Consider the following 27,892-nt stretch of genomic DNA (forward strand, 5'->3'; position numbering starts at 1 on the left):
TTTCACTCACATAATAATATGTAGCCTATTTAAATGAGAACAAATGAGGGAAAATCTGAACACTAGCGAATGCTACAAGTGGAAGAGACTTACAATAAAGACAGAGGAAGAGAAAACAAAAAACAGCTACATAGAACATAACTCCCCAAAAACACACCTATACATTTTTATCTTTGATAAACATTGATAGTGTATAAATAAAAAAAACTTTAAGCATTTATTTAAGTTAGACATATATGGAAAATGGTTATCTGTCATCTATATGTAGTTGCTTTGTAAAATGATGTGAATTATTGAATGAATTGAGTACTCATACATGGATGGTGTATTGCCTCTCTAATGCTGAGTATACTGTTAGCAAATAAACACTGTACATGCCACCATCTGTAATGGCCACGCTCACTACTTCAAATGACAAGCAGAGCCACCCAATCAGATTGCTCAAACGTGGGTGTGCATGTGCTCTGCTGTTCTGAAGAGGTCTATTCTTTCTTTTTCTTTCTTTTTTTGCTTTTATTATTTTATTTGAAAATATATATTTGTTTTTCTCTGTATTTGAAAAAAGCATTATAAAGGTCACTTACAAACCAGAAAGGGAGGGAAGAAAACAGTCTGAGAGCGCAGAAAATGTCATCTTTATAAAATCAAATTATAGAAACAACAGAAAGAAACGCCTGACTAATGTTTGTCAAATGGGGTTACTGGGGCAAAAGGTCATAGGCAGGTGTCTAGTCCACGGGCCCCTGGAAGATCAGTCTGATGTATCCCTGCTCACCGTTGAGCTGCTGGGCGCAGAAGGGACATGCGGCATGGAAGGTGTGCGTTCCGTGAGGAAGAGGGATTTGACTCCAAAATGCAGCTGTTTTTTCTGAGCACACGTGGCCACACGGGCTGAATCCATGAGTGGGAGGGGCTGCATCTAGATAAAACCCCGCCTCACAGCCCAGCCACAGCGGCACGTATGGCCCGCGAGCGCGACACATTGGACATTCTCGCTCCCGGCCCTCCCTCCCGTCACGCTCTGCATCTCGGTTGCCCCAGTTGTGGTAGCCGTGAACGTGGCCGCAGTTTAGGTAGACCCAGGGCTGCTTCTCGTCCACGATGTCCTTCCTTCGCATGCTGGGGAAGGCGAGAGTGTTGAAACCCACGGGACACTGGGGACGAGCGGCATTCAGCTCTTGCCGGAGCGCCTCCAGGTGTTTGACGGTGGGGGTGCGGGAAAGCCCCTCAGCGGTACGCCACAAGAGAGTCGCTCCACAGAGATCGATCAAAGAGCCATCCACCAACTCTTGAGTCTCATTGTCCACCTACAGAGAAAAAAAATATACCAAAAGAGCAAAGAGAAGAGGATTGAGTTATAAATAGAGCCCATATTTAACACAAAACAAAATTAAAGGCTTATCAGAAGATGCAGTGCTGCAAAGTTTGCCTGCAGGGGGCAGTAAAGCCCCACCATCCATACAATAATGATTCGTTCTTGATAAGCAGCAAAAAAATTAATAATAATCTAACCATTTACTGCTTAAGACGTCTGTCAGTGTGATGTCACACAGACATAATTGTGTTAAATACACACCCTATGATCCACACATTCAACCTGGAGTCACAATTCATGGTTGCGACATATTTCACAGAGCCGTCCTTGATCAGCCTTTAGTTTGTCCTTCGCTATACTGCATTAGCCACACCTCACACACACACTTGCACAGCTGTATGAACACCATGTGTGTGAACTGTGCAGTGTCTGAGCTGTGCTGTGTGAAGGACACTGAGTGCAAGTGCAAATACGACACAGTTTTGTATTCAAGCAAGTGTGTATGTATGTGTGTGTGTGTGCATATACATATAATATGTTGCTCTCGACATTTAAAGGTCATATTTCACATGTTCTGCATACAGTATTATTTTAATAATACTAATGTATACAATTGAGGAAATACTAGAAATGATAGGAATAAAAAAAAACATGAAACAAGAATACAATATAATTATAATTGTAATAAATACAAAATAAAATATATTTTTTGATAGATAATTATAAATAATTATTTTGTTATTACGCTACTGTTCAAAAGTTTGGGGTAGATTTTTTAAAATGTTTTTAAGGAGTCTTTCACCAAGGCTGCATTGATTTGAGTTAGCTGTTGCGTTATATTATATAAATATATATTATAAATGTTCAGTATTCTTTGAATTCCAAAAGAAAAGCATTTATGTGACATTGAACATTTTTTGTAACAATGTCAAAGTTTTTACCTTTGATCAATTTAACCCATCCTTGCTCAATAAAAGTATTAATTTCTTTAAAAACATCTTAATGACCTCCAACTTTTGCACAGTAGTGTACATTATTATTGCTTAGTAAAGAAAGTCAATCTACAACTCAAATTTTATCTAATTTTTGCGCACTAACTTGGATGGGTTAAATGCAGAGGACAAATTCTGAGTATGGGTTACCATACTTGACCTTCACATCTAAGCAAACAAAAACTACAACACTAGAATCTTCTTGAGAATTTTATGTATTGAATGGTCAAATTATAACTAGTGGTGCACACTGGAGGCACACAAAAAAGATCAAATCCTGCATGTGCTCAGCACTGGAAAATTGTGATAAATGTCCTAACTTCTGAACTACTTGACTGTTTCACCAGCATCAGACCAGAGTCTGAGCAGTTGGGCTTGAACCTGATCTGTTCTGAGCCAGTAAAGCCGAACGTCTCTCCACAGCAGCACAGTTGAGCAGTGTTTGCCCAGCACTGAGGCAGCATTAGATCCATGTTTAGCCAGCATTGAGCCATCAGCAGGACTCCTCAAGAGCAGGACATGAACAGCAATCAGGAGCGTGTTTGTTCTGCCCATGACAACCCAGATTAATGGGGCGCCTCTGAGCCTCTGGACTGTGAGTGCATGCGAATCAGAGAGAGTGTTTGAGTTGTGCACCAAGAATACATAAGCAGTTTGATTTGCGTTCCTCAATGTGGCCAAACACATCATGGGCCCCATGCATATCTAGGAGTCTTTACAGGCCTATATTTGTCCAGATAACAACTGAAGATAATAACTTGTCTTGAGTATGGGAGGAAAGTGTTGAAAGCGGTAGTTCTTATTGGGCCTCCGGTTTGACGCACTTAACAAATCAACTTCAGATCATCTTACAGCTTTGTGTTACACCGAACAGGGCAAAACCGTCTCGCCTGGGCCGTTACTGTGGCAACAGCGTCCCAGAGCAACCGGTCAATGGCACCAGAGCGCTCCAACGTCCCGTCTTGCAGAGAACCATATGATTGTTTAACACAGCTTCAATTTCAGAATACCATATGTCATCGCATTACAGCTTCCACAAATGCTACTTCATTAATACTAGCTGATATTTATGGTCTTAAGATTTGAAACAGAGTATGTCTCCAATAGGGCTGGGCAGCACGGTGGTACTGTATATACCTTGTGGCGGTAGAAATGTGTCAGCTGGTAGGAATTATGCTATACCATTTAACTACGGTAACTTGTGGTAAGATTTTTTTTTTTAAAACACACTAATTTACGGGATCATCAAAAATAGGAGCACTGACCATTTTCCCTCGCTGCTGAGCCGAACGAGTCTCTCTCAGTGTGAACACGTTTCCGCACACCGAAATTTCTCTCCACACGCCTGGTTTGGAGTCCTCTGTGAAACCGTGACGAGGATGCATTACTAACACACCGTTAGTAGTCAGACCGTCCATCTGTCCTTCCGATGTCTTCCACTTTGCTGCTTTCTCCTGTAAGAAAAAAAAGAAAATAATTTTATTTAAATGATAAAAAGGAGTTCACCTGAATCTGTCATTTTTTACACGACGTTCCATTCCAACATTGGGAACCATTGGACCAAACACTTGAGACCATTAACTTTCACTGTATGGACACAAAGAAAAAAAATACTGAGATATTTCTCAAAATATCTTCTGTGTTCCACAGAAGAAAAAAAGTTTGGAACGACATGAGTAGATGACAGAATTTTTAGTCTTGTGTTAACAAGCACTTAAAAAACATTATGATACAAGTTTTTGATTCAATGAACACCTCAGTGGTTTTAACATTTCTGTGATTTAAAAGTTCTATGTAAGGTAGATAATACAACATTCAAATCAATTCATGAGGTTGATTTCAGAAAGAGGCTACCAAATCTATTCTGATTCCAAATCTGTTTTCATTAGAGATTTAGATATATTGGGTCTTCAGATGTTAACGCTGTTAACGCATGCCAGTTTCTCATGCCTTGTCCTCTTTATATAAGCTCAAGTCACATTTTCTCGCTCTCTCACCCCAAGGAAGATGTTCTTGGAGGAGTCGAATCCGGCGGCATAGATGCGGGCGGTATAAGGGGGCGTTCGCTGACACATGATCCGGCATGCGAAGCGAGATATGGTGCTCTGAACTGACTGAGTGTCAGAGTTACTCTGACTCCCGGGAACCGTGTCGGTCACCACAAAATCTATAGGACTCTCAGTTGAGCGGCCAATCTGAGATGCAGAGAGAGAGATTAAACATCAAACACTGCACACAATTACAGAAACACAGTAGGAGATACACAATCAAAGCAGATGATAGTGACACCTCTTTTCTGCCTAGTGACAGCATTAATTCAAGCTGACATTTTGAGCAGTGAGATTAATAGACGCTTTTGTACACAGTCCAAGAGGACGTCCAAAAGGACAGCGGAGATCAGTCAACAGTGAGTCTGTACCTGAAACATGTCTGTATTGCTGTCTTGAGTGTACTCCACCACCACCGTCTGTACTCGGGACAACGTGTAGGAAATACTGTGCTGATCTTTGTTACTTATGGCCTAAGGAAACAGGAAGAGAGATGATAAAATAACATGCTGAAGTCAAGATACACATGCCCAAAAAAAAATAAAAAACGACACTTAACCACTAAAAATGACTACAATAAAAAAAAAAAAAAATCAAAACCACTGCCATAAACAAATAAATAATAAAGAAAATGCTTTAGGCCATAAAAATAACTACAATTATTTTATAACAATTTGTAATTTTTAAAAAAATACTAATTTATATATATATATATATATATATATATATATATATATTTTTTTTTTAATATATTTTTATATATATATATATATATATATATATATATTTATTTATTTATTTATCAATATATATAAAATATATGTTTATACACACACACACAACACGGTTTGCAGATTTGGGGGAAAAAATTAATTCAGCCATCAAAAGTTCATTGGGCAGCCTAATAGAGTCTAGCAGACTGTGGAAACAGGCTGAGAGCTGTTTGTGAGTATGTGTGTAAATGTGTGTGTTTGTGAGGGAGCCACAGAGGGGTCATTCATGAGCTCAACAGTATCCAGATGTGTAAGTGGACACACCCTGTTCCATTACAGCTCAAAACCACCTAGATTTTTAAATCAAAACTTAACCAGAACCAAAATGACACCGTAACTGCTGATTCTCTTGTTTTGTGTGTGTGTGTGTGTGTGTGTATGTGTGTGTGTGTGTGTGTGTGTGTGTGTGTGTGTGTGTGTGTGTGTGTGTGTGTGTGTGTGTGTGTGTGTGTGTGTGTGTGTGTGTGTGTGTGTGTGCTGTCACGCCCGGCTTTGCCGTGCTGGGTGTGCTCACTTCACCATGAACAGAATATGTTTGGGCTGTCTCTCTCCCCCCAGTCTGAAGGGGGAGCTGTCTGTTTTTGGTCCATCTGACAGTAGCTGATGGGCGGGACTGTTTAAAAGCATCTCCTGCCAGTTGTTCTGGCTCTCTCTCTGCTCTGGGCTGCGCATCTCGGCTCTGCTCTGGCCTCCTGGCTGGCAGCAGCACCATCCTACTCCTTTTTGCCTTTTTTGCATTACACATAGTCAACACTTTACTGATCTGCACTACACTTTTGATTAGCTTTCTCTTGTTACTCATTTACTGACTTGATACATTTATTGATTCAAATTATGATTTCATTGTATAATTTAATGCTTTAATAAATTATTTTTGATTTAACTTAACAAACGGTGTGGTCTCCCCTATGTCATTGCTACTGTGAGCCAGGTAGTCGTGACAGTACCTTGGCCGCCTGCGGGGTGCAGGCTACGTGTACAGTGCTGGGTTTGACGCCGTTGGATTTGGGTCTTTTGAAAAGGGCAAACCTGCTCTTCCTTCTGCCGCGGTCCCCATTGGGTAGAGAGCCATTATACCTGCAGAAAGAGAGGGAGTGAGAAATTCAACTGAAAAGACCTGCACACAACATTTACTCCACCATCAATTCAGCCACAGGCAACAGGTGGTGAACAAAACAGATACAAGCACTCACAAAAGCAGAAACAAACAAAAGCTCTACGGTAGATATTCAATCTAATGCTTTTCTATGGAAAAGCATACAACCATTTAGGTTGTTATCTGGAACTACAACCTAATCCCAAAAATTCCACACAAAAACCATTCCAGAATCAAAAGTTCAAGATCCACTCTTCATTAAAATATATATTTAGCTGTGATGACACACTGAACTTGCCAACCCCCATGGCAAAAGTTTCTAGGTTACAAGGCTGATAAAAGTTATGGAGGCGAACATGAACAGGGCAACCATGAGACTGGATAACTATGATGACCAGTTAGTAACAACAGTGATACTTAATGTCACTTGCAATTTGCTGTTCCCACATTTATGTGGTCTGAAATTCAGTTCAAAATCTGATCTATGGAAATGTGTCTCAGTCTGAATGGTGAGATCAGATTTCAAGTAGTTTCTTTTATAATTGAGGCCACAACATGTAAGCAAAAGTGCAGTAGTGTCCCCAACTGTCCAAATTCACTCATTTATGCACCAGGGGCATTGACTATGTACCGAACGGTGAACAAGCAGCTTTAGACACACTGACACAGTATAGTGTATATTTGTTTGTAAATATAGTAGTGCATCTGGAAAGTTTGGGATCAGTAAGACTTTCAAAGTTTTTTAGAAGAAGTTTTATATACTCACCAAGGCTTAATTTATTTGATATATTAATGTTTTTACTATTTAAAATGTTATTTTTAAAATATTTTCAAATGTATTTTATTCCTGTGATGGCAAAGCTGAATTTTCAGCATCATTACTCCAGTCTTCAGTGTCACATGATCCTTCAGAGATCATTCTAATGTGCTGGTGCCCAAGAAACATTTCCATATTGTCATTTACTATCTTATGGTGTAAGGCTGACACTTCTGTTGCCATTACTAAATTAACCAATGGATGAAGCAAATGGATCTGATATTATCAAGATTCAGTACTAAAGATCAAAGCAGCATTTGAAAAACAAATCAGATCCGTGTGCAGTGTGAAGCCTATGTACATAAAGTATTATGAACACCGCACTTGCTGTGCATTGTGATTTCCTCTGTTGAGGTTTCCTCTCAGACCTCCACCCACTTACTCACTGCCCAAGTGTGCTCCAGAAACAGCACACAGACACACAATGTTTGCAATGTGTTGATGTAGTTCAAATGTTGTGTGTTTGGTATTGTGTGGGTTTGGGCTTGAAATGCACAGCAATGGACTTCATTAAGTCTCTGATTGTTTTAACATGAACTCCTTAAGGCATGCACTGACATTGTTGAGTGCATTCTCAACATATTTTGGCAAACCCACATTATCGCAATGTACTCTGTAAACAAGCTGACCGATTGTGCTCATTTCTCCCAAGGCTTCCCTCATAAAACTACATTCTTTCTTATATGGAGATCAGAAAAGTGAAGACATCCACCAGGTGACATCTTCAACTTGAGTAAGTCTAAAAAAAAAAACACCCTTACGACAGAGACTGTGATGATCTAAGAAGTGATGCATGGGGGAAAAAACAAAGTTGAAGAACAGTGAGTCAGCAAGAACTGTGAATTTCATGGGTTGAAAACATGATGCATGTACACACACAAGAACCGGGCTGGGTATTTCCGCAGCTGTGACTTCTCATATACGACCGCATTCCTTCAGAAAACACTCCGGGAAGGACAGAGAGAGAGAGAGGGAGGGAGGGAGGGGAACCCCCCCCAGAGTGGTGAAGATGAAGGAAGTCTTTCAGTGTCAGCTGTTGCTGGGAGGAGAGAGTGAAAAGCCAAGGGAAAACAAGGTGGTGGGGGAAAATGAGCCGCCTCATCAGGAGACTGACTCATGGAATAGTGTGTGGTCAGATGTAGGTTATAAGCTGAAGAGAGCTTTGTCAGAGCTAGAAGCTCAGTAACCAAACTTGCATATCACAAATATCATTCCCAAAACATTCAACAGAATTCATATCTGTCTCTACCAAGATGAAAAACAGAACAAAACATCCACACAAGTAGGGTTAAACAATTTAGGGGAAAATCGAATGGGATTTTTCTGATAAAACCTGACTGCAATAAAATAAAATCCAGGTTTGCTGTGCATGTTTTTACAATTTTGCCAAAATGTAGCAATTGTATATCAATATGACTATAAAGCAATAATAATAATAATAATAATAATAATAATAATAATAATATTAATATGGGAAGATGTTTGCCACATGTTGCGTTCCCAAATGCAAATTAAAGTGACCCAAACTCAGAGCAGATGCAGTTTGTGTGGAGCAGCATTACTGCTGATAATAAGCTTCTGTGTAAGAACAGAGTCGGGCTTCACTATAAAACAAGCAGCGCATATATTTCTTTAATTAAATCGCACTAAGCCATATCATGATTTCTTTTTTTATTCCGATTAGTCGTCCAGACCTACACACAAGGTAGCTAAAACCATAGATTAGCAGTAACACAACATTTAGATCAGCCATAACTCAACACAATAATGGAGTTGAGTCCTCCATGCGCTTCAGGATGAGAATCTAATCCAATCCATGACCTCTGAGAACATCTAATCAAATTTAATACACAAAAAGCTCTTTTAGACACCAGTCGGTCATGTGATGGTATAGCGCAGCGTATCACATAGGAGGCTGTTCTGCAAATGAAAGTCAATGAATGAAGTGCATTATGACACCCCAACACCACATTGAAAACCACTGTTTTCTAACTGAGGGCTCCATTGTTCCCTTAAACATGCATCACCCTCACATTTTGCCCACAATGACGTTACTAACAACAACAACAACCACCAAAAACCTCATGGCAGCTGACTTTTTTTCAGAAACACAAGAAAAACAAGCATGCACATGCATAGTTGTCACTGAGCATTACAAGCAGTTTGTACTATTTTGTACTATTAACCCAGGGTCAAAGGTCAGAAGGCCTTACCCGAGCACAATGAGTTCTCCGTATTTGACTGGCACTTTGGTTGACGACGTGGAGATGTTTTCCTGGTCAGGGGAGAACATGGATGCAGTGTGTGTGGGGGAGGGGGTTCTTTCCGCTCCCAATGTGAACGCAACACCACCACACACACTCAGCTCTCAGCTCTGTCTCCTCTTCATCACCATCATCATCTTCATCATCACTACAACTGTACAAAACAGAGAAAGAAACCTGTAAGAAAACAGTTAAGTGGCTATTTTTAGTGAGTGCCTTTAGCTGGCATATCATTTAGGTTAGTAAATCACAGGAAGGAATTGTAAAATTGCACCAGGCCACTGTTTGGTGGCCCATATTCTGCAGTCTTAACCTCACTCTTCCTCATTGTAAGCTAACTTACAGTATGGCATGTACTCTTAGACATGAGATTTTCTAACAAGATCTAAAGGACAAACAGAAAAGATGGTGATCAGCTAAATGCAAACAAACTCTCAGACACAATCCAATGGAGCTTAACACCTAGCACATTTTTTCCTCAGTTCCTCAGTTTTTCCAAAGTTCACCTCAGTCTGCATTTCATGTGAAACCTGGCCAAATTGACCCTCACACTAAACCGTGATTTGAGAGCATTGTCCCTGAAAATTCGGACAGCCTGTGTGTGTGTTACTGAAGGAGGTCCTATCTGATCAGTATTATACTACCCTGGTAATCCAGAGTTCTCGCGAGAGCACAAGTTGAATTTGCTCAGCGAGTTACTCTGGTGTCAAATAATGATGCTCATTAAATATGCCCTTGTATCCGAGCTGCACCAATCACATCAGGTTATCTGATATAGGCGGGCCAGAGCAGAGGCGAGCTAAACAATACCAGTTGTTTGAAACGACTTTGGCCGCTACAATGAACGAGTTAGACTTGGCTTTTTCTCTAAAAGAGGAACAGAAGACAGCGCTCGAATCGTTCTTTTGCAAAAAGGACGTTTTTGCTGTTTTGCCGACCGGATACTAGGGGTGTGACGGTTAGTATATAACCGTGAGACCGACGGTTATAGTTGAACACCGTCATTAGAACTCTATAACCGCCGAAACCGTGTTATTAAAATATTTTTTACAAACATTTTTTATCATAGAGAATGTTTAAATAAAAACAATTGTTAACAGTCTGTGTTATTAATGGTCTACGTCGTTTCCAACTGTATTTGATTCTTTGCCAAGTACCCCTTGACCGACCGCCAATCATTTGAGATATAAATAAAAGCTATATGATATAGTGATGTGCCATCATTATGAGATTTATTAAACAAATGAAAAACATTTGCAATAATAAACATTAGCAATGAACATTTGCAATCGGGAGACATGGTTTTTACCACTTAATGAAGTTTTGTTTTGTACATCGTCAGACATGATTTTTACCACTTCATTAAGTTTTGCTTTGTAGGAAGCCTTTCTTTAAAGCGGATTTCGTTTTGTACAAATTGTATCTTAATTTTAATAAATGTTTCATCAACCAATTGCATGTATTTAATAAATAAAAAGGAACCCTTTAGATATAATATAGGAAATATAGGAGACAATAACCGTGACATCAAGGCTCCGATGCGCCGCGTTCACTTGCATTGCATTGTGAAGTTGAACTAGAGCGCATCTCATCGTAAATGAATGAAACTCAGCGTAGGCCTATGCCTCATACATTAGCATTAAATATCTTTGCTGCATCCTTTCTAGAACAGACAAGGGCTTTCTTGCGGCTCGCATCAGCAGAGCACTGCATCGTCCATAGACCGCAAAACAATCAGCGGATGGCGGGCGGGTGCGGCTTTGAAATCTGGTCAAAAAACTTTGGTGCGGATGATGAGTTTTGTGATGCGGTTGCGGATGAACTTATACCCCATCCGCGTATCTCTATTGATAACAACACTGAACACTACACAAATATTAATTTTATTCAAACTAAGTTGTCCTATAACAGACGAACATTATCTATTAGCCTGCACAGCCTAAATGGCCGTTCACACAAAGGACGGTAACGATAAAGATATAGTTCTAAAAATCAATCTAAATATAAAAGTATCCACACCACAACTATAACGATAACAGCATAGAGAAATTATATAATTGGAATCACTTTCACAACGTTTTTTTTTTTTTCAGCTGATCGATGATAAAAAACATTGATAGCCAATCAGATTCCATCCTGCTTTTATAAAGAGCTTGAGCATATAAAGTGGAGACAAAACTGCTGCGCACACTTATAATAAACAAGGATATCGTCCATTGGTGTGGATGGTAATACAATTATCTTTATAGTTATCGTTCTTGGTGTGAACGGGCCTTAAGTGACGTCAGCAGAAACTGAAAGCTATTTCAGAGGAAAAAAAAAAAGTTATAACATTTTAATTAAAGATTACAAAACAAACAATATTTTCTTTGGAAAAACATGAACCAATGGGACCAGGACCGTGTATTAAAAGGTTCAATATCAATGTATGTTTTTTTTTTTAATAACATGCATTAAAGAATAATTCAAAATATAACCAGGAACGTGAAATGAATTACAAGACTTCAATTTTGTTGTTTTTCCTTGTTAGCTTTAACTTAGCTAATTTGTATATATGGGAGCTGTGTCTCTACATGTCCATCTTCTCGTTCTTTGTCCCTAAACAGCGACGCCAGCAACTCTGGGGATTCTCACCCTCTTCCGTCCCTCCATCCAGAGTCTTCTTTTTCACACCTCCCTCCTCCCTCCCACAGCAATCCCTGTCCCACATACCAGACTGTTGCTATGGGCTTAAACTGTGTGTGTTACTGCTGGACCTCTTGCTTTAAGAGTGTAGTGGAGAATGTGGTCATACAGTCCCTGTATAATACTTTAACAAGGATTATGAGTGTTAATGGGCCACTGCACTAATAAATTCCTCACACTGATACAAAATCAACACCTGCCCTATATACACAATCCTGATTACACCAAAGCATGTGGTCTAAATGACATACACAGCACATGAATTGCTAACAGGTGTTAGCCCGAGCTGTTAACTTCTCTTTTAACAGAGAAAAATTACCTTTAGAACAATTAAGCAGTGACAAAGTTTCAGTGTGTTGCTTTTCCATTGTTCTTCTTGAGCATCATTTTTCTCAAACATGGCGCTCAAGTTAAAAGTAGTTTGTCTCTAGACCTTGCGTCCACCACACAAAAGCAGTACAAAGTGACTTACCACTGGAGCAGCCATATGGCATATCATTCCTGAACTGTTTAACACAACGGAAGTGAGGTCATCAAGGAAATTTGGAACATGCTAGCATGACAGGGTTTGATTAGCCCTATAGCAATCACTTGAGTAAAAGTGCTTCAATGTGCACAATGAATAATTTTATTCTGAGTATGCATATCATCTAAGAAACAGCAGTGAGAAAAGAAGGTTGACTAATAACCTGCAGTCTCACAAGTGAGTGACCACAGAACAGGAAGTCAATGCTGCTTACAGAGGAAAAGAAAGAGGTGTTGTGGCAACACTACTCACATCTCTTCCTACACCAAAGGCAGAGACTATTTGTCACACTATTGTACCATTAAGTATAATAACAGCAGTTCTTCCTGTTCTTAGAAATCACACCGTTTACGCACGACCCTTATACTAAAACAGAAAGACAGTGAGAGAGATTAGAAGGTGAGAAAGCAAGAGAGTGCAAGGGAAAAGAAAGGTAAAGACTTCCCAAAGTACACATCAGACAAGAGCATTACACAACATTAACCGCAATTAACTGTTTATTTGTATGTTTTAGGCCTGAAAATCCAGTAATATTAAGAGGACAAACCAGCTAACTATATTTACACAGCAAAACACACTTGATGATCTCTTTGTTGCAATTTTACACAACAGATCATTCTAAAACCACTGAAGTAATTTGTAGTAATGCAAAGTGGGAGAGAGAAAACGAAAGGAAACAGGAAGGAAGAATAAGAGAAAAAAATATGTTCTTTTAGAAGAAGGTCATCAGATTTATGTTTCACTCATGCATGCAGATTTTTCAGATATTTCACTCTTTCCTCCACCTCTCTCGGTTTCACACACAAAACCACCTCACAAAATCAGTCAAATAAAAACACTTTCGATATCTGCAACTCCTCATCTCACTGCGCATAAGGGTTTCTATTTCATGAAACCCAAGTGAAACGGTTACATAAAGGGTCACATGGTTACAGTTTTACCTTACACACTAAATAACAATAGAGGGACAGACAGACCACACACACACTATTAGATCAGAGAGCTATTATACAGTCAGCATCTGTACCAAAATACAGTACAGGACAGATGCACACCCTGTTTCACACACACCCATGACGTCTTTGTCCTGATTTGTCTCACACGGCCTCTCTGTATAATGACCTGAAAAATAACACGACCTCATGAGGAGTGAGACAGACCGGGTCAGCGTTAAGCCTGAACAAAACCGCGACTGAGAATGAGACACACGCAAACTCCTGATCAAAAAAGAAATCACCCACAGAACTAGGACTGTTTCAGAGCTGAGATGTCAACAGCTCTCAGCCCACGGCTTTCAAAAATAAAAAAAAATACTGAATATAGTTAATCTTTTGTTTCGGTGCTGGTGAGAAGTGAGAAGTAGTTCATAACAAATCTTCAGTATGCACAGATTCATTACTACGGCTCAGGTTGGGCTTAAGGCCCAGTGACCACGGCAGCTTGGCTTCATTTCCACAACTTTACGAGCGAGTTTGAATGGAGTTCTTTCGCATCTTCTTGAGCTCAAACAGTTTAAAATTGCTTGAATGTTTAAACTGACAGGGCCTAAAACACTTTTAAATAATAAACTTTCACTCTACGATGGTTAAACTTTGTTATTAATCTTTGAATCAAGTGCATTTCGAGTACGATCCCTATACTTGACATCGCACATCCTGCGATGTGACTATCGTGATATCGATGCTAAAATGATATATCATGCAGCCCTAATTTATAGGCCCATTTATACACAAACATATACATTCATATGTATGTATATATACACACACACAGTATAAAGACATTGGTAGATGCAAACATCTGTTACAATGGTAGACATTGTAAACAGGCTCGATGCGCACTTTTGCCGAGCCCGCACTGAAGGGAGGTCTGCAGCAGACTTCTTCCCGACAGTCAAAGCGGAAGACTGCAAATGTTTAGGGTGCCAATTGGGACAGGGCCTATGACTCAAATTGTCCTACAGCATGTACGCTAGCCACAAAATAGCTTTGGTAAACATTTTACTTTAAAGACAGCATGAACTGGAAACTGCAACTGTCTTTTCCTCCCTATTGTGACACATCAGAGTGAAACGGCTTCTCGAATGAGAAAAAAAATGTAGGGTGGGATTTGAATTTTTCCATCTGGCATTGATTGGATCATTGTTGTTTGCTAACTGCTGCGATCTCAGGTAAGTGACAGGTTGCTGGAGGATAAAAAATAATGATGACGTGCATGGATAAATCAATAATAAACACTGAAATATTCCATTAAAAATAAGAATTACCGATTTTTACTTCATGGTGACTGTCTGAATATAAAACCCAGGGTGCATCTGTGAACAAAACCCTTCCTTTATCTTTCAAAACATGGTTTCAGACCTTGCGGAATATGATATGACCCCCTGATCCCAGAACATAATACCAAACAGTTTGAACTGTACACAGGTGATGAGCTGTGTCCATTCCTCTACAAATTGTACACACATTTTGGAACAGTAATATGCTATTGTCTGCCAAACTTGTCAGACTTTAGAGATGTGTGTGTGTGTGTGTGTGTGCGTGTGTGCGTGTTCAGGTACACAGCCTGAAACCACTTGTGTGCTCAGACAACTCCCATACAACTTATGACAACACCTTAAGAAACAACCTGCATGCATTCAGACACATACCAACACACACAATACACAAAACTGAAAAAGATAATTAGAATCCACAGCTGATTTTGCTGCATTAAAAAGAGCAAATATAACCAGACTCAGTCTGTATCAAAAGCTTAGAAATCAATAAGTCCTTATACACATTCAAAAGAGAGAGAAATGGAATTTCCCACGTGCAAAAAAACCCCACCAAAAACTCGGATTCAAAGGAAAGAAACCACCTTTCTGTTGGGGGGCGGGGGGGGGGGGGGTGTTACTTCCTCACTTCTGTGATTAAAATGAGAATTTTAAGACTGAATCACGATCTTAGGTTCTAATCTAGAGTCACTTTGCTGTTGGGGGAGGTCTGAATTATAGCCTAACGGCGAAGAAAACTTCTTTCATGAGTGGGTAGGATGTGGAATCTTAAACCGTTCCCACCGAGAAATTAGGGAGAAGTATCAGTTGCATATGTGGTCTAAAATAGATCCAAGAGTAGAGAAGGAAGTTGAAATGAGAAGTCAGGAACCAGAGGGGAGGTACACATCTGCATCCAGCATGGGCATCTGGTCTGTGGGATCCACAAGCGCCACATGTGGGTGATGGGAGTTTGAAGTGGAGCATGTTGGGTGTGCAGCTGCTTCACAGCAGAGAGAGCAGACGAGTGATACACACCCGCCAAACACCCGTACACATGGCCGACCACAGACGAATTAAAGCTGTCTGAATTTGTACACAACCGTGTCAAAGGAAACTTCCAGTCTGTGTGACATTTCAAGCTTTTTTTTAAAGCTCAGGAAAGGATTTATAAAAAATAAAAGTATTTGGCCTTCGATATTTAACAAATCTCTCTAACTGCTCTGAAAAATAAAATTATAAATAAAATGAAACAATACAAATTTAAAAAAAAAACTCTAATCATTTTTAAATGCTACAAGAGAATTTAGGCATCACAAAATTATAATGTACAGTATGTAAAAATGGAGGAGGATGCATCCGAAATAAGACACAGCTACTAATGTTTTCACTGAGCTTGTTGCAGCGCATTCTGGGATTCTCTTTTCTGCAATGGATAGATGTTATGATGCCTTACAATTTTGGCTAAAAAAAGGTTGCTAGTAAGGAGGCAACATAACTTCTGGAAAAGCAGGTATGTAGGCTTCGGAAGAGTGCAAATGTCTATGTAAAACACACCAACACAATGAACAAGTCACAAAATCCATGAATCACTTTACAAGTAACAACACAGACTGACTAAAGGATCCTAATGAACACATTTCAAAAACATTCCACCATTAATGAGAAACTGGATGCACATGTGGTTTGATCACAGTAAATCTGCAGAAAGGAAGCAGGTGACCTCCACCTGGGCAGGAACACCAGAACTTACCACATATCACCACCTTTCCACCACTCTACACTGACAACTATTTGAATCAATACAACACTGCTGACCAAGACAGATGTACAGCATCAACACAATGATGAATCTGAGCTAAAGATGAAAGTGCAGATGGTGAAAAAGAGACATGGTGAGACGAATCAGATAGCCAGGAGCCTGCATGCATGCACAAGAATGCACAAGAAACACCATAACCCACAAAATTAATTTCTGCCATAATTTACTCACCCTCATGTCATTCCAATCCTGTATGGCTTTCTTTCTTCTGCAAAAGACAAAAAACAACATTTTGAAAACTGTTGGTAACCAAACAGTTTTGGTTACCATTGACAAAATAACAGTGAGACATTCCACAGAAGAAAAATCATAAAGGTTTGGAACGAGGAGAGGTGAGGATGAGTAAATGACAGAATTTTAGTTTTAGGTTGAAACCGTCCCTTTAAATACCAGACAGACACGTATACATCGGCAAAGAGTGGCCTTAAGTCACCTGAGACTTGGTGAAAAACAAAAATCAAAGCTTGAGAAAAACTTCAGCTAGGAACAACAGGCCTTTGAAGCAGCAAGAGAAACATCAAACGTTTCCTACATGCTGCTGTAAAACATCTAAAACAGAGTTTTTTTCTAGGTCAAGGCACTGCTGACCCTATACACACTTAGGTAATGCAAGTGGGCGACTTTTTTTATGTGCTCCTTTTGTAGGTTATGCACCGCTGAACAAGTGGTTGAAATTAAAGATGAAAACAGCAGACTGAACTTTACTATCTTCATGGGAAAGATGTCTGTGGTTTGTGGCTATTCGAAACAATCAAACCCTGATGTCTGAGAAAGTGGTGAACAACTAGTGAACTAGCCAATCAACAGTCAGTGTTTAAAAAGTGTTTCTTAAAGGTGAATTAACCTAACCATATTCTAACACGCTCCACAAGGCTGGTTAATCTCCAGAGTACCGTTTAGATCACACACACACACACACACACACTACCTCACCACGGCCATTCACCCAGCACTGAGCTAGCAGCCTAATTGGCTTAAAGCTTTCTTTAAGGAACAAAGAGTGCGTGGAAGCTGCCTTAAACCCAGTTTATAAAGTCTCAGCTCAGTCTGTGTTTGCTTAATAGAGGATCAGAAGAAAACAAGCACTCAGCTTCAAGCTTACCAACAAACAAATTGAGAGTGTAAGATTGAGAGTGGGTCAGGTGACACAATTAGGTCTGTCACTGAGAATACGACCACAGATTCAACAGCCAGATCTTGAAGATTTCTTTGAATGTGCGTTTCAATTTAATATGTGGGGAGAGGAAAAGGAGGGGCGTGCATTAACACACACACACACACACACCTCTCTCCATCTGGTACCGATTTCACCACAAAGGAAGAGACCTCTGCATTGCCCCACCCTCCCGTGCGCACACAGGAACACGTGAACATACTATGCAGGCTTTGGAAGTGAGGCAAAACCGAGTGTCCTTTGGTACTAAATTGTTCCAAATGACCAAAGGTAACTTATCAACAGACATCATTTATATATTTAACATCTGAAACGTGTGACAAATTCATATGCAGAGTGACTCAAAACAATTACTCCAAAAAGTGAAACACAATGCAATTGTGAAAGCCAATTGAGAAACAATACAAACAAATTATTATTAAAAGACACAACATAATGACTCTCTGATGACTTCCCTTCTGACCTTCAGTGTCAGAGATAAAACATTTATGAATTAGATGATGGGTGACATTGGTTAAGTAGTTGACTGTACAACATTGGCTGGTTACTCTTATTTTTTATTTATTTTTGGGGGATGATCTAGCTTTTGAACACAAGAACATATCTTATGTAAATGCCTCAAAGACATCAAATTTGGGTCAGTTGGACTCAAAACCAGCCTAATTGTTTCTTTAAAGGGATAGTTCACTCCACAAAAAAAAAACAAAAAAAAAACTGTACTCACACTTATGTGGTTCTAAACCTGTATGACTTTCACTTTTATGATTGCACTTATCCATTTTTTTTCCTTCTCTTTGACCACTGCACTTGCATCTCGTTTGTATTGTCTCACACAACATGGCTTTTTTTTTTTTGGTGATTTTGCCTTTATTGTGATATGATAGTATAGAGTGGACAGGAAGCGAGGTGGGACGGGATCGGGAAAGGTCCACGAGCCGGGATTCGAACTCGGGTCACCCGAAGCACAACGGCGCCATATGTCAGCGCGCTGCCCATGAGGCTATCAGTGCCGACACACAACATGGCTTTCTAAAAACATGGTGCTCAAGGTAATAAGTTTACATTTTAAATTAAAAAATAAATTAAAAAAACGCACCTTAACTCCTTGCGTTTTTCCCAATTCTGCTCACGTCTTGCATTTTTTCAACACAAAAAGGGCCGTTCACACAGAATGTGTTTTTGCATTTAAAAACACAAGACGCAGGGTAGTGGAAAGACAAAATGCAAGGTCACTCTAGAGATGTGATTTTTAGGTTTTTAGAACGACGTGTCATGTGTAAGACGCAAGACCAGAGTGCAACGGCCAAACACGTCCACATGTTGACAGAAAAACAAAGGAAAAGCAGCCCAATGGAAAGCAAAAACACTGTGTGAACAACTACCAAATATGTAGTTTTGCACATCCTTATTAATTAATGCATATAGGCCTAGTTACTAAGCAGGTGCTCATTGATTTCACTCACTAAAGTTTTCTAGTTAGTTGACAATGTTAATGCATTGTCATTTAATGGAGTATGTTAAACTGCGCAAAATCAGATTTCAATGAAACAATAACAATGAAATTGTTTGTTTTAAAACAGTGAATTATTGATTTAGCCATAAAGAAATCAAACTTTTAAAGTGAATATTATTTTTTTTCTGTGGCAATCTACCCGTCCAAAAAGTAGAAAGTCTATAACATAAGAGTAGTAACTTTCACTGGAATATGAATAGAAACTTTGCACACTTTGTCAGAGAAAGAGATAGGGAGAGGAAGCAATATAAAACTAAAGATAATCATCTAGGAACAAGAAACGGTTACGGACAACACTCAAGCTGAATGTGACATGGCGAAACGGCTAGCTTTCTTAAACGAGTACAGAACAGACAGATGGAGGGAGGACAGGAGAGATGATGGGAGTGGCTGAGCTTCAATTTCAAGAGCTTTTTAATTATTCAATGACATGAGCACTGAAACCAGAGAGAAACAAACAGACTGGACTGTGACAATGAACTAACCATGCAGACACAAACACATATGTACATGAAACCACAGAGAAACACATGGTATTGAGTCTTTTGAGGTGTCTGAAACAAAGGCTAACCTTACAAATACACATCTAAAGAACCACTTACGGAGAGCACAATCAACTCTTCCCAGAAACTGTCAAATGATCCAGTAAAGTGGGGGGTGCTCTTTAGATATGGCTGTGTAAACAGGAAACAAGTCATTCTTCAGAGCAGTCCATATGCTAACACTAATTTAAACTCCAGTCAGCTGGTTTTTAGATATACTTTAGGGCAGTTTCGAAAGGATCCTGTCAGTGACGCAAGCACCAGATGCATGCCAAAGCTCATCGTTCTGCCGGATTCATCTTTGACTGGCAGAGGCTGACCTCTCAGTCTCCATGACAATAACTCATTTACAGCCCACAGTGATCAGCCCTGGCTCTCCCCAAAGGAAGTTTGAGGGGAACCGAGGCCTGTGATGGGGGTTGGTGTGTCCTTCAGGTCACATGACCAGTCTCGTCTTTCACACACCGCTCAGAATTTAGCTGCTCAGGGCAAAAAAAAAGCCGCAGAGAAAGCAGGAGTCAGCAGGACATATGATCAGAATCAGGTTTTATTTGGTACGTCAGGTACCGGAATTTAAACGATGTTCAACAGAAACACAAGAGCAGAGATCATACTACCTATCAAGATACATACACAGTCTGAACAGGTGTGAAGACAAACAAGTTACTCTCTGAATCTCTGTCCCCTTGACTAATATTGAAAAGCTGAGGGTGGTAAGATTTTTTTAATGCGCTAAAAAAGTATCTTATGGTCACTCACCAATGCTGCATTTATTTGGTCAAAAATACAGCAAAAACTGTAACATTGTGAAATACAAATACAATTTAAAAGCTGAATTTTCAGCAGAAATTACTCTAGTCTACAGTGTCACATGATCCTTCAATAATCATTCTAATAATAGCTTATTTGGTGCTCAAAAAATATTTTTTTTTATCTATGTTGAAAACCGTGATAAATGTTTTTAGAATTATTTCATGAATAGACAGTTCAAAAGAACAGCATTTAGATTCCTTTTAGTAACAATTGAAAAGTCTTTACAACACCTTTGCAGAAAAGGGAATTAAACATAGGCTAACACCAGGAAGAGTTTAGTTTACTGAAAATGTAAAGAGAACTCTAAGCTAGCCATTTAAAAAACAATATGCATAAATTTCCTCAGTTTTCAGGTGCTGCAACAAACAAACTCAAAGGGTTGAAGTAGCCTGTCAGCACAGCCAAGCATGTGAGAAAGAGAGAGTTCTTCCTGCTTCCTTTTCCTCTGAGGTGCCCAATGTCTGACCTAGTTTCCACAATATACGTCATCCTTAAAACTTTGTATAGACTCAAAGTGGCCAAAAGACAGTCCTGACTAAGGAATATAATGGCTGAATGGTCATTAAATCTAAATATTTTGTTGCATTGTAAGTGTCTTTACTGTAACTTTTGATCCATTTAATAAATCCTTGTTGAAACTTTTTAATATCTTTTTTTAATTATTTTACTGGGCCAAACTTTGAACAGTAATGTATATCTTTACATGTTTGTGAGAAATAATTAATTTGATGAACCACATTGCAGTTGTGTAGATAGATCCAGATGATGCTGTACTGCGCATTTGGGCCAACAACTCAGTTCCAATGAAATAAATGGACACAATCAGCAGATTGAAGGTCTCTGGGGGTGCTATTTAAATGCGGAGGTTTGGCACAGTTTCCAAAAAAGCACCGAGCTCATTCTTCAAACAAATGTATATCACTGGAACGTATAAAGTAGCGATCAATCAAAAAGTGGGTGACATCTCGCACAATTTCACATGGGTTTTAACACCTTCAAAGATTTGTGAAACCCACACAACACTGAATGAGTTTCTCATTACTGAAAAAAAACAGTGACAAGCAAGTGGAAGTTATAGATTCGCTGACTACTGACATTTTAAAGGTATAGTTCACCCAAAAATCAACTCCCTCAAGTTGTTCCAAACCTGTATAAGTTTCTTTTCTTCTGTTGAACACAAAAGAAGATATTTTTAAAGAATGTTGGTAATCAAGACAGTTGACGGTAGCCACTGACTATAGGAAGAAAAAAAATATGGAAGTCAATGGCTATACCGTCAACTGTCTGGTTACCAACATTCTTCACAATATATTATTTTGTGTCAGAAGAAAGAAACTCATACAGGTTTGGAACAACATGAGGGTGAGTAAATGATGACAGAATTTTCATATTTGGGTGAATTATCCCTTTAACCCTCATGTGGTCTTCGGGTCATTTTGACCCGGAGAAGATTTTCTTTTTCCCCAAAATACTAGTTAATGTTATCGCATTGGACTGAAACTTAGTGATTCTGTTCCAAAAGGGTATAACTACTTCTCAAATGTTTTTTGAAAATTTTCTTACTTTTTTAGGGGTGGTTTTGTTACCTTGTTACACTTGTGGTCTTCCCGGGTCAAAATGACCCGCCCATAAAAAATAGCTTATAAATCACTCATTATACCATATTTTTACCAAATCTTGGATTCAATCTTTTTGTCAACTTGTTCTCGTTCAATTAGGACTGGTTTTGTATTTTCATTTGCATCTGATTAATTGTGGGCCTCATTTATCTGAGAGTAGGCATCTAATTTTTTGAGTAAAAAAAACATAATTTTTTAATAATTTTGGAATTTTTTTTTTTTTTTTTTTTTAAATTGGTACTGTTGATCACACAAGTCTACTTTAATGTTTCAACGGGAAGTTTGTTTTGAAAAACTTTTATTTTGTAAAAAATGGTACATAGTCACACTTGTGGTCTTCCCGGGTCAAAATGACCCGCCTATAAAAAATAGCTTATAAAGCACTCATTATACCATATTTTCACCCAATCTTGGATTCAATCTTTTTGTCAACTTGTTCTCTTTCAATTAGGACTAGTTTTGTATTTCCATTTGCATCTGATTAATCGTAGGCCTCATTTATCTGAGAGTAGGCATCTCATTTTTTGAGTAAAAAAAAAATATTTTTGAATAATTTTTGGAAAAATAAAATAAAATCTGAAGAAAATTGGCACTGTTGATCACACTAGTGTACTTTAATTTTTCACCAGGAATTTTGTTTTGAAAAACTTTTATTTTGTACAATATGGCACAGAGTTACACTTGTGGTGTTCCACTGGGCCATTGAGGGCCATTGTGGGCCATTGTTTCAATGGGCCATTGAAAGTGAATGGGAGAGACCAATGCAAAAAATGAATGGAACAACACAAAATAGGTATCATTTTAAAGCTTAGAATCTCAGCTTTTTAATGCACCTAATCACTTTGATCAACTCCTAACGAGAGCTGAGTTATCACTCTAAAACAGAGTGTTCCCCGCAGGCGCCACCTAGCTGCGAAATAAATAATCATAATATTTTTCAAAACTATTACCTTGATCAACTTAAAATAGGTGTCATTTGAAAGCTTAGAGTCTGAAATTTACAATGAATGTAGCCAATTTGATAAACTCCTAAGTAGTGCTGAGTTATTTGCTGATAAATAGAAAAAAAACAAATTCATAATTTATAAACTACTTGTTTGTACTACATTCAGCAATATGTCAAATACATCATACAGCTCAGATAGTCCTGTGTCATATGTCATTTGAAAGGTCTCAATTTGTAGAATACAGCAAGCATAATTGTTTCAGGCTTTTTACTAAACTTGAGTGAGATTTTTGTAAAAGAAGCCCTTCAAGAGACCCATGTGTAAACCATACATGGATGGTACAATTTTAGACACATTTCCGCTCGTAACTTCATGAAACATGCTCCGATTGTGGAAAATGACACATCATTATTTACAGCAGATGCTTACAATTAAAATGAGTCCAAACTCAACATAATCCATCACTCAGAACTAAAGATATTCCTCATGGAGTTCTAACACAAAAAATACTACAGACACACAGACTCACATAGCCAAGCAAGGTAGCTTAGACTTGGCCTTTTTACTCGTAACTTCATGAAACATACATCGATCATGGAAAATGACACATCGTTATTTACAGCAGGAGCTCACGATTAAAAAGAGCCCAAACTCAATATATTCCATCAATAAGATCTAAAGATATTCCTCATGGAACTCTAACACAAAAAATACCACAGACGTACCTAGCCAAGTATATACTCATGAAGCTCTCACGTTTGGTTTTTGCTCATAACTTCACGAAGCATGCACAGATCGTAGAAAAATGTACATCATTATTTTCAGTAGACTATCACAATTAAAAAGAGCCCAAACTCAGCATAATCCATCACTCAGATCTAAAGATATTCCTAATGGAGTTGTAACACACAAACCCCCACAGGCGCTCACAGAGCCTTGAATATAGATGTAGCCTAGCACTTATGTCGCGTTTTAACTCATAACTCAATGAAGCATGCATAAATTGTGGAAAATGGCACATCATTATTTACATGAGATTGTTAAGATTAAAAAGAGCCCAAACTCACCATAATCCATCACATGCTCATATGTGTACATAAACAATGAACATGCTCCTGAAAATGTTTCAGTCTCTCCCATTCACTTTCAATGGCCCATTGAAACAATGGCCCTCAATGGCCCAGTGGAACACCGCAAGTGTAATTCTGTGCCATTTTGTACAAAATAAAAAGTTTTTCAAAACAAAATTCCTGGTGAAAAATTAAAGTAGACTAGTGTGATCAACAGTGCCAATTTTCTTCAGATTTTATTTAATATTTCCAAAATTATTCAAAAATAATGTTTTTTTTACTCAAAAAATGAGATGCCTACTCTCAAATAAATGAGGCCTACGGTTAATCAGATGCAAATAGAAATATAAAACCAGTCCTAATTGAAACAGAACAAGTTGACAAAAAGATTGAATCCAAGATTGGGTGAAAATATGGTATAATGAGTGATTTATAAGCTATTTTTAATAGGCGGGTCATTTTGACCCGGGAAGACCACAAGTGTGACAATGTGCCATTTTGTACAAAATAAAAGTTTTTCAAAACAAAATTCCTGGTGAAATATTAAAGTAGACTAGTGTGATAAACAGTGCCAATTTTCTTCAGATTTCATTTAATATTTCCAAAATTAATCAAAAATAATGTTTTTTTTACTCAAAAAATGAGATCCCTACTGTCAAATAAATGAGGCCTACAATTAATTAGATGCAAATAGAAATATAAAACCAGTCCTAATTGAAAGAGAACAAGTTGACAAAAAGATTGAATCCAAGATTGGGTGAAAATGTGGTATAATGAGTGATTTATAAGCTATTTTTTATAGGCGGGTCATTTTGACCCGGGAAGACCACAAGTGTGACAATGTGCCATTTTGTACAAAATAAAAGTTTTTCAAAACAAAATTCCTGGTGAAAAATTAAAGTAGACTAGTGTGATAAACAGTGCCAATTTTCTTCAGATTTCATTTAATATTTCCAAAATGACCCGGGAAGACCACAGGTGTTATAGGGTTTTGAACACCACATGAGGGTTAACGCTGCATTCTGATGCCTCCCTAAAATCGTCTCACAAGATCTATTCCCAAACATGTAGGCTTAGTAAACAGAAAATTAATCATAATGACAGCAAAGTCAAATTTGAGAGAAGATCAAAGCAAAATAACACATAAAAAGTTAAACTGCAGGTTGCAATATTAAATAGAGAATGATGACTTGGCTCAGGGATCAATTCAGGCTTAGAGACATCAGACAGTTTCACAGATATCTGATCTGCTGCAAACAGATTGCTGCTGATCCAGGAAGAGTTTTTCGCAATTAATGCCACTGCACCGGTTAAGTAGAAGCAGCTAAAAATGAATCCTAGACCAGCAGTCTCACAAGACACTGGAAGTGATACAGACTGAGATCATTTTACACTACAGCAGAGTCAGCGCGGCTCCCGTGCTTGAGGGAATTCATGTAATACACGTTACATAAGGTGACGTGAACACAAAGACAAACAGCATACTCAAATCACCAGTACAGCAACAAAAAAAAAAGCACAAAGTGTCGAATGGTAACCTTTGCTCTTGTTTAAAGGAAAGCAGTCAAACGGCTGGAAATGAGTCCCTGGTAATTTATCAAGGCAAAACAAACACAGAAGGAACAATATTCTCTCTAACCAGTAACTTTGATATACAAACAAGGAACTTTACATCTGATAGGGTAGAAAACGTAACCACTGTATTGCCCTCACTGAGGAAGTTCAGTTTATATAACTGCAAGAAAATGCTCTGCATCAAAGTTCTTCAACTAAGATGCCCAAGGTAAAGTTGATCAAATAAAGCAGAAACCTGAATTCACTCAAACCACAAAAAAAAAAAAAAAAAAACATCCAAAGAGATCACTTCAGATTGGGGTTTTCAACAATTATTGTTTGATTTGATTTCAAACTAATTTAAATTTAAACAAATATAATACAAAGTTAATTTCAAGATAAAAATTCAGATAAATGTCCCTGTATGTATTTTTTTTTTTACATAATGCACAATTATGCATCATTAAGGATTACTTTGGCTTTGCCATTTAAGCATTATAATCTATGTAAATTAATGACTAGCAGGGCAGGTTTACAATTAAACATTCAAATGTTGTACAGTCTCTCTATTCACCTGACAAAAGTAGTTTTCCAAACTTCACTTTATTTGACAGCTCCAAGTTTCTCATTTCAGCACTAGGCATGAATGTGAAAGCAGAAACAATGGAGTGACAGTAAATGTTGTATTAACGCACGTTAATCCATTGATTGTTTTAATAAATAATTCAGATGTAGCACAGCACCGGCTGGTACCAAAGGGGGAGGGGGGGTTTGGGTGATTGACATCCTGACGTCAGCACGGGAACGGGACAAAGGCCACATTGGGTCGGACCAGATGCTCGGTCTGCCTATGCAAATGACTCTGAGCGTTTAAATACATCAGCAAAGAACAATGACACGTCTGTAATGAGCCTACAAACGCCAATGCTAATTCTGCCCATAAAGTACATGGAGTGCACTGCTTTCTCAATTAGTATAAATCTCCATTGTCTACGCAAACACATCAAAATGAAATGAGGGCTTCATGTAATTCACTGGACTTGACAAACTGCTAAAATTCTAGTTTATTCTTGGACATGTCGAGTAGCTAAGCATGGACAATTGTGAAGTCAGTGGCTCAAACACAAGACGCAAAAAAAAATCATTTGTATACGTCTGACAGAAAATCTAGAAAAATATAACATTTACAATTAACTAAATGACACCTCTTTGCTCTGATAATGATAAATGTAACTAAACTTCAGTTACAGATATTTATTCTCATCTTTTTGAAAATCAAAACATATCTTTGTCAGTATATTTGATAGACTGAAACAACACAATAAACAGACATAATAAGCTGAGCATTTATATAGGCTACTGAATGATGAAATAAAAACAACCTATTGTTTAACATAAGTCAGCATGATAACCAGAAGATATGCAAACAAAATATAACAAAACAGACAACATTGCAAGAAACAAGTCAGAATAAGAGAAGAAATAAATGCTATTCTATAAAACACCAGCTATGTTGTTTATTTTTCTAGTGAATAATATGAGGTACTCACGGCGGTGCTGGTGTGTGTGTGTTTTTTCCGAGGCACGAACAAAGAGCTGCTCCGTTAGCACAGGTTTAGCTACAACTGCTGTCTGACTGAATAAATTAATACATAAAATAATAAATAAATAAAACACAGAATAATGGTTGAGGAGCTTCTATAAGGGCACGCGAGGCTAACTTGCTAACAAAGGCAGGTGTTGAGACTTCTCCTCAAAATTCAAACAAAAAATATTTTTTCTGCCGTTGTATGTGCTGTGAGCCCAGACAGTCTCGGGCTCGGAAGAACAACAGATGATTTAAATAAAAAAGTAATGCCTGGAAAATGGTGTTGTCCGCCCGCTGCTATTAGAGAGACTGTAAACAGACGGTGGTGTTTTGTGTTGTAGTGGCTCTAGTGTAGATGAGCGGAGAAAAAAACCTGCCGCGTCACTGATCGGGTGAAGAGGATTGTGGGTAATGTAGTTCTCAGGCACTGAACTAGACAGAAGATCAAATGCAAATGTTGTTACTGGATTAAGTGGCACA

The 27,892-nt window shown here is 38.4% G+C and overlaps 1 protein-coding gene across 2 annotated transcripts; it reads right to left on the reverse strand.

Annotated features, from left to right (window-relative positions):
• Positions 1 to 527: 527 nt before the first annotated feature.
• Positions 528 to 27,765, reverse strand: peli1b (pellino E3 ubiquitin protein ligase 1b). Of its 2 annotated transcripts, XM_084097705.1 has the most exons (8): positions 27,375 to 27,763; positions 16,764 to 16,800; positions 9,255 to 9,459; positions 6,076 to 6,205; positions 4,727 to 4,828; positions 4,305 to 4,502; positions 3,573 to 3,761; positions 528 to 1,307 (listed from the first exon to the last, which is right to left on the reverse strand). In XM_084097705.1, the coding sequence occupies exons 3-8, from the start codon at positions 9,332 to 9,334 to the stop codon at positions 729 to 731; spliced, it is 1,278 nt and encodes a 425-aa protein (XP_083953831.1). In that variant the 5' UTR covers positions 9,335 to 9,459; positions 16,764 to 16,800; positions 27,375 to 27,763; the 3' UTR covers positions 528 to 728. The 2 variants fall into 2 exon arrangements, with proteins under 2 accessions (XP_083953831.1, XP_083953832.1); XM_084097706.1 differs by lacking the exon at positions 16,764 to 16,800 and having other exon boundaries at positions 27,375 to 27,765.
• Between the last annotated feature and the right edge of the window lie 127 nt (positions 27,766 to 27,892).

Source organism: Abramis brama (assembly GCF_963993115.1).
Source record: "Abramis brama genome assembly, chromosome: 21".
Lineage (NCBI taxonomy): Eukaryota > Metazoa > Chordata > Actinopteri > Cypriniformes > Leuciscidae > Abramis > Abramis brama.